Source organism: Pipra filicauda, unplaced genomic scaffold (assembly GCF_003945595.2).
Source record: "Pipra filicauda isolate LSUMZ 115617 unplaced genomic scaffold, ASM394559v2 scaffold26_size5592650_pilon, whole genome shotgun sequence".
Classification (NCBI taxonomy): Eukaryota; Metazoa; Chordata; class Aves; order Passeriformes; family Pipridae; genus Pipra; species Pipra filicauda.
This window is the reverse complement of record NW_024104387.1, coordinates 2,896,096-2,903,463: the sequence shown is the minus strand read 5'-3', so window position 1 is coordinate 2,903,463 and position 7,368 is coordinate 2,896,096. Positions and strand designations below refer to the sequence as shown.

The following is a 7,368-nucleotide window of genomic DNA, read 5'->3' as shown; positions in this document are numbered from 1 at the left end:
CAGGTGCCTCTTCCGTGCACGGAAAGGCGCTGCACCTGTCCCTAAAGTTGTGTGATGGAGATGGTGACGACAATGATGATGGTTTCCTTTAGGACTGCGGAGTTACTAGGTGGACCCGTCCCGGGGTGGGGGGCGGTATGTGCGCCCGGCAGGGCACGGCACGGAGCGCCGCTCGCTGCCGCCGCGGAGCTGCTCGCAGGTGCCAAGCGTCCGTCGCTCCGGTGAGGAGCGGCGGGCATCGGCCGCCAGCGCTCCCTCTTCTGCCGGGGCACCGAGGGTTCCCTGGGGTGCACGCTTCGTGCGGGGATCAGCGCTGGGGAGGCGGCGGCCGCGAGCACCGCGTACCCCAGTGCACATCTCGCCTGTCCCCGCCAGCGCGGGGCCCCCGCCCGCCCTTACGTCGCTGCTGTCGGGGCACTCGGGCTCCCCGCTGGAGCCGCGGCGGCTGCCCGGGGCGGGGGGGGCGGGAATTCCCGGGGAGGGAGCGGCCCCGCTCTGCAATGCGGTCCCGCTGCTGCAGAGGTCGCCACGCGTGAGCGCTCCCGCGGGGGAGCGGCAGGAACGGTCCCCCCGGCGCTCCCTCCCTCGCTCCCTCCCTCCCTCCGCAGTGCCCGCCGGCGCCTCGCCCGCCCCGCGCCCGATTTTTGTGAATGGGACGCGCGGGGAGCGGTCCATGACGTCACCGCCGAGCCGGGCCCTGGCGCCCAATGGCGGAGCGGGGCCCGTCGTGCGGCCGCGGCGGTGATTGGCTGGCGGGCGCGCGCGAACGCCCACGCAGGCGGCGGCGGCGGCAGGTATAAAAGGGAGCCGGCGGCGGTGCGTGACAGCGCGGAGCAGCGGTGACACCCGCACCGACAGCACCCTCCTCTTCCTCCTTCTCCTGCCCGCCGCACCGCCGGTAAGCTCCGCGCCGGCTCCCGGTCCGGCTCCCTGCGCGGGGCGGGTCGCGGCAGCCCTGTTTCTCTCCCGGGGTGCGGGGCCGTGATGCCTCCGTCCATGTACTTGTGCCAAGGCAGGTGGGAGGCAGCTATTCCGCGGTCTCTCACTTCCTTTTACCGCGCCCACACGGCGTGGAGTGTACGGCCGGGACCGGCGCTCCCTGCAAAGCGGTGCGGCTGCTGGTCACAGAGCCGTAGGGAAGCGGGGCGTCCTTTGGAAGGTGTCTCGTCGTTCCCGTGAGCCCCGTCGAGTATTGGGAGCTGGCAGAAATGAAGATGATGTTCTAGTTAGGATGTGCTCCTTTGAGTCCAGGGAACCGATGCTGTGAGAAAGAGATGTGCATCTCAAAGCAGCTGTCTTCAATTACAGATTTTTTTTTTTTTTAGAGATTTTGTTCTTATGACTGATTTTTAACTTATCTTTTTTCTGGTTTTAGAGTAGAAACATTTATTAAAATTAAACTACTTAGTTCTTATAGTGTAATCTGGAGTATTAGTGTGCTGATTGCCAAGAAGCAAGTATCTTCAGGTAAAATGCTAACAGGGGCACTTCATTCTTAAAAATGTTAAACGCTAAACATTTTTTTTTCCCTTGTGGCTTGTATCCCATAGCTATCTGTTCATGTTGGACACACTGTCTATGACATTGTGTGCAGTAGCTAGAGGAATGTCTTTTCCATCAGTTTGGGGGGAGGTGCATTAAGCTGAATGCAAACAGCTGTACAAAACTGCAGGTCTGAAAAGCCACATTTTTCTGCCCTGTAATAGTGCTAAGCTATCTTAAAATTTTGAGAAAACCAAAGCACAATAAAAATAATCAAAATAAAAGGAAAGGTAACGTAAAAAAAATATAAGCTGTTAGTATTTGTGCTACTTGTGGCTAAGAATCAGTGACCTCTTTAGTGGAACTTGCAGGATTGAGAGGGTTGGAAAACAGCCATTGCTTGATGTACCTCTTTGTTGTAGAGAGGAAATCATGGTTATGCTGAAGATTTCATCTTTCCTTGCTGTTTATGCCTTGGTTGTGTGCCAGATGGACAGCTTCCAGGCAGCCCCAGTCAGGTAAGAAGCTGGTCCTGTTGCTGAGTGCTATGTCTGAATGGTATGAAAACAATATTCTTTAGAGGTCTAGGAGGGAAAGATACTATAGTGAAGGAGAGATGTGGCTGCTTTTTATGCTGTGTTTGATATTGTGGCTTTTCGATTACATCTGTAAAATGCCTAACGCTGCGCATGAGGGTGGCTTGCATATTCACATCGGTGAACGACATTGTCAATGACATGCAGCAAAACGCATGTCAGACCCCTCTCTCCTGCGTGTGCCTTTCTGCAGCAGCCTGGATTTTATTCACCCTGTTGTGCTTGCCTCTGCTCAGACCTGGCTTGGAGTCCATAACGGATCGAGTGACGCTCAGTGATTACGAAGCTCGGAGGTTATTAAATGCGCTGGTGAAAGAGTTCATACAGATGACAGCAGAAGAGCTGGAGCAAGCCTCTGAGGGGAACAGGTAAGGACTGCAGTCCTGGGCAGGAGAAAGGCAATGGGGCAATGTTACATGTTTGAAATTTAGCAAAAACCATCCTAGCAGATGCTTTGCAAGTTCAAGATTTTTTTTGTTTTCTCGGGGTTATGGCTAACTGTGGTCAGCTAACTGGTAAAGGATGATACTGCAGAGACATGCTAATACTGGTGTTGGACAATGTCTTCCATCTAGTTAACCTGCTTCTGTCTTTTACATCTGAAAGTGGAGGGCGATTTGATCTTGAATGAGTAGGTTGTGTAAAAATATGGCATCAAAAGGTATGTCTTCTAGTGGAGAGTTAGGGGTGATTCAGTCACTCTTGGATTCTCTGTCATGAAGGTGCATGCTGTTGTAAGGCATGGAAAGTCCCTGGCAGAGGGGATGTGTTCCTCCTAATGCACGCAGCATCACTCTCCCTTGGACCAAAGGCATGCAAGAGCATTTGCATTATCCTAACAGGATTTGCATTGCAATGCATGGTGATGTATGAGAGATTGAGCAGCATGCTGGAAGATGTGGGAAGTTAAGCTTCCTGACCTCTGACTATGAGCATCCAAAAGGCTAATGAACTTGCTTGTCAACAAAGTTGGATTCATTGAAAAATAGTATTTTCCTTCTGACTGCTTTTGTATGAACTTGCCTTGCATGGGATGTGATGCAGAGGGTTTGGATTTATTTTGAATTAATTTTTAAGTTAACTAACTGTAGATTTTTTTTCTAGGGAGAATGGCATGAATGTGCATGTTTGAGGTTACTCTTCCTTTGGCATGTCTTTATTTTTTTCCCCCCTGCAGCCTGGATAGACCCATTTCCAAACGCTGTGCCAGTCTGAGTACTTGTGTGCTGGGCAAACTGTCTCAAGAATTGCACAAATTGCAAACTTACCCTCGCACTGACGTTGGGGCTGGAACTCCTGGCAAGAAACGAAATGTGCTGAGTGACCTGGAACATGAACGCTATACAAACTATGGGGAACCCCTAGGAAACAACTAGACATGCTTATTTCTCCCCCTCTCCCTTTTTTTAACTTGATGCATGTGGATCTAACTTTGATTGCTAACTTTGCTATGTTCTTTTGATTCTGTTTTCGACAGAGAATGTTTGAGATGGACCTAATGTTAGGAAGACAGAGAATATAACATGCATACCAAGCTAGGGAAAAAAATAAATAAAAATGATCAGCACTGCCTTGACATTTCAAATGATTTTCTTAGACACTGATTAAAAAAATTTTAAACAAGGCTCTTCATTTCTGGCTGCTAAATATAAAAGTAGATTCTTTCTTTTGTGCTTGCCCATGCACTTGTTCAATAAACCTATTTTTCTATAAGGATTAGATCTGCTTGGTTTAATAACTTGTTTTAGAATGTGAGATTTCTAGGTAAGGCTAGAAAAATTTTGTAACTTGTCTTAATGTTCAAGAGAGGCAATGATAGTAATTTCTAGAAAAACTGAAAGAGAACTCAGAAGTCAAAGTTATACATATACATTGATATGTAGTGCTGTAATCAGACATGCATACAATCCTCTTGGTAAAGAACCTGAGAAGCAAAGAATTCAGGGAAGGCTCATGCATATTCATTCAAACAAACTAGAAATGTAATCCTGTTTAAAACTGGGTACTGAACGTGTCCAGGTAAGAATTTTGTGTTCTTTTCCTTTTTTCTTATTTTACAGTAGGTCTTTGCACTAGTATATATAAAACTTGTGTACCTTTAAAATATTTATATTAATTCACCTACATTATATTATCTTGAATTAAGGATGGAATTAGTTCTGTTGCATTACTGCATCTATCTATCTTGTAATTCAAAAAATTGGCATTGGTGTTACAAACATTCTTCATTGTTAACATTAATAAACTGTCTTGTGATGGTTATCTGGCAAAAATCCCTCCTACTGCAAGAAAAAGTCAATGCTTTAGTAGAAAATTCTTCAAGCAAGGACTGTGTGAATGAGCATACCTTGAAGTTCCTATCTAGCAAAACTGTTAGCTGCAGGCTGAACTCTGAGCACAGAACTAATACTGTTGAGGTCTGTGACCTATTCCCATGGTGAAGTGCTGTAGCAGACAAAGGTCTAATTGCAGGAAAGAGAGGTTTCCCTCATTCCCACTAAGTACCTGGAAGCAGTGTTTTTATGTGGTTCAGCCTCTGAAAGCAGCTAGTCAGCTGCTGTGCATGTACAACCCTATGAGAGTCACTGACAAAGCTCCCGCAGTCATCAGTGATGCTGGAATTCCATGTGCTTTCTGGGTGTTGTGGAGCATAGGTGTTGAAGTGAGAAGTGAGAGATCAGTGCCTGCTTCTGCCCTGCACTGTGGTTGCACCACAACCAAAATGCAGATCTGAGCTTTTGGATGAAGCAGAAACTGGTTAAATGCTCTAGATCTGGACCTCCTTGGCACCTCTCAGTGGTCATGCCTAGCTGGAGGCAGGCAATAGCTCAGGTGTTCCTGAAAATGTGGGCTGGCTTAGTCTCCAGTCCAACTGTCCAGGAAAGGCAGGGCTTGGCCACCTTTTTTAAAGTAAGCCTGACATTTAGAAAACTGTGAAGATGCATCTTTTAGCACTTGTAAGCTGTACACACAGAAGGTGACAAATGCTCGCTGCGCAGCAAGCCTGCTTTTTCTGCTATGGAAGAATCTTTCCTAGTCATAGCGTCCTTTACTGATGTTCTCTTGCATGCAGGGTGTGTGCTGTGGGAACTAACTCTTCCTTTTCCTTCCGAAAAGCAGTGTAACAGCACAGAAGCGGGCGTGCAACACGGCGACCTGCGTGACCCACCGCCTGGCAGACTTCCTGAGCAGGTCAGGGGGAGTGGGCAAGAACAACTTCGTACCAACCAACGTGGGATCCAAGGCCTTTGGCAGGCGAAGAAGAAGCGTTCAGATATAAAAAGCTGTGTGATAATGTGAACATGGTAAATGCATTGCAATAGTCGGAATCCCAAGGTGCAGTTAGCCTGTGCCATTACCCAAGTTTTAGTTTTGCTGCACGAGTAACAGACCTACAGTGGTAACCTCTGAGAAAGCAGGGCAAGTAACAGTATAAAGAAAAAATGTTACAAATAGAACAAAGGCATGTTTGGACTGTGCAGAAGAGCTTTTGTAGATGTCCTGCTTGGATAACTATCTTCACAGAACATTAACTAAACACAACAATTTGGTTGCAATTATTTGCTTATTTTACCAGTAGCATTTCATTATCAACATATCAGTAACTCTGGTTTTCTTTCTTTCAGATTGCAATGAGACTGAAAACTCGACTTTAATTTCTAATGGAAGCAGCTCTTCTCCATAAACCAAGACAGCCAAAAAGAAGATTAATTTTTCATCCTAATATTGAAAATGTTTTATTTAATACAAATGAAAACACTTCTGTTATGTATAGTACAAGAGAATCTAGTTATTAAAGTTAAATTATTGTATATTCTTTTTATATGCAACTCTATTTCAAATAAAATGTGACAGCATCTATTATTTATTTATCTTCCAGCTTATGTGATCCATGCTACTTATCCTGGCCCTACTGCCAAATCTCGGGGATTATACTAAACTGCTGCCTGGCAAGGCATGTGTATTATACAGTGTGCTGTGCCTTGATGTAAAACAACTAACCTGATTGTACAGTATGTTTAAAAAAAAATCACTTCAATATTGTATTATTTGTGAATTTACGCAAAATTAAAAAAGGTATTTTAGATACACTTGGATTGAGAAACTGATTTTTCCTTTGGATCCACTTATGGAAACATTTGGCTCTAAGCCAACATCATTGCAGATCAGCTAGCCCATTGATCTGCTCTGGCATTATTAACTATAATGCTAGAATTTGAGACAAAAGTTCAGAACAGGAAGAATAGCTGCTTTTTATATATATCTTAAAAAAAACTCGCAAACAATCAAAAGACACGACTTAGTAAGGCTTCTGCTAGAAAAATAAAGAGAAGCCACAGTTACATTGAGTAAAACCATGGAGACAAATTTCATCATATGTGGTTTAAGACCAAATATTTTTATACAGGATGTAGTTCAGATGTAATGGCCTAACATACTCTGTAGATTTTTGTGTAAGGTCAAAAAAGTGAATTAGAAAGGAAGAGAAAAGAAGCTACGGAAATGTACATTTCTTTGAAGCAATCCTGAGACAGAGTCTATTTAGGGATCAGGGATAAATAATTAGAGTGAGTGGAAAAGAGGGTAGCTGGAAGCATTCCATGGACTTCTAAGTAGTGCTGCCAACTTCCTTCTTAAAGCTGCTGCTGTTTCACTTTAGTAGCTGAGTCAGATATTTGTTTAGATTTGTTTCATGCTTTACAGCCTGACCCTAAAATCTGCTTCATCAGTTCAGATGAATCCCAGAATGAGTAAAGGAAGGGACCACAGTGGCTCATCTGGTCCAACCTCCCTGCTCAAGCAGGGTCGTCCTAGAGCACATTGTACAGGATTGCGTTCAGGTGGTTCTTGAATACATCCAGTGAGGAAGACGACTCTACCTTGCTGTGCAAAGTAGAGGTTAAGGCTCTCACAATGTCTCTGTCTGTCTCTGCTGCAGGTGTAATAGCAAAAGAGAAGCTTGGTCAGCCCGATGTAGAAACAGTCAGTAAGGCTTTCCAGTGACGACACTTCTATACCATGCTCGTTCGTGGCTATGATTTTACTCCTCTGTGAACCCTTCAGCCCTGGTAAGTCAGTGTACAAAGTAGATCTTGTAGGAGATATAAGCCAGTTTATAGGGAAAAGTTCCAGTGCTTAAATGGGCAAAGAAGGGATGTTCAGGCTTGGCTTTCAAATTCGTTGCCCAGAGGTAGTCTAGTGCTTTTTTTTTTTTTTTTCATTTTTCCCTGAAGTATCTGAGTTTGACCGTAACTGGGTGTCTTATACCTGCATGGTGAACCACCACACT

The 7,368-nt window shown here is 45.3% G+C and overlaps 1 protein-coding gene across 2 annotated transcripts; it reads left to right on the top strand.

Moving 5' to 3' along the window:
- Positions 1 to 824: 824 nt before the first annotated feature.
- CALCB (calcitonin related polypeptide beta) lies at positions 825 to 6,169 on the top strand. 2 transcript variants are annotated; one of them, XM_027737683.2, is made up of 5 exons: positions 825 to 898; positions 1,905 to 2,000; positions 2,315 to 2,446; positions 5,196 to 5,383; positions 5,705 to 6,169. In XM_027737683.2, exons 2-4 carry the CDS (start codon positions 1,915 to 1,917, stop codon positions 5,356 to 5,358), a joined length of 381 nt encoding a protein of 126 aa, XP_027593484.1. In that variant the 5' UTR covers positions 825 to 898; positions 1,905 to 1,914; the 3' UTR covers positions 5,359 to 5,383; positions 5,705 to 6,169. The 2 variants fall into 2 exon arrangements, with proteins under 2 accessions (XP_027593484.1, XP_027593475.1); XM_027737674.2 differs by lacking the exons at positions 5,196 to 5,383; positions 5,705 to 6,169 and adding an exon at positions 3,256 to 3,794.
- Positions 6,170 to 7,368: the final 1,199 nt, after the last annotated feature.

What these genes read in the sequence shown, in the direction of transcription:
- CALCB (XM_027737674.2), top strand. Translation starts at nt 1,915, where the DNA reads ATGGTTATGCTGAAGATTTCATCTTTCCTTGCTGTTTATGCCTTGGTT. An exon ending in TTCCAGGCAGCCCCAGTCAG is followed by an intron (nt 2,001 to 2,314) that starts GTAAGAAGCTGG and finishes GCCTCTGCTCAG; the next exon opens with ACCTGGCTTGGAGTCCATAA. An exon ending in CAAGCCTCTGAGGGGAACAG is followed by an intron (nt 2,447 to 3,255) that starts GTAAGGACTGCA and finishes TCCCCCCTGCAG; the next exon opens with CCTGGATAGACCCATTTCCA.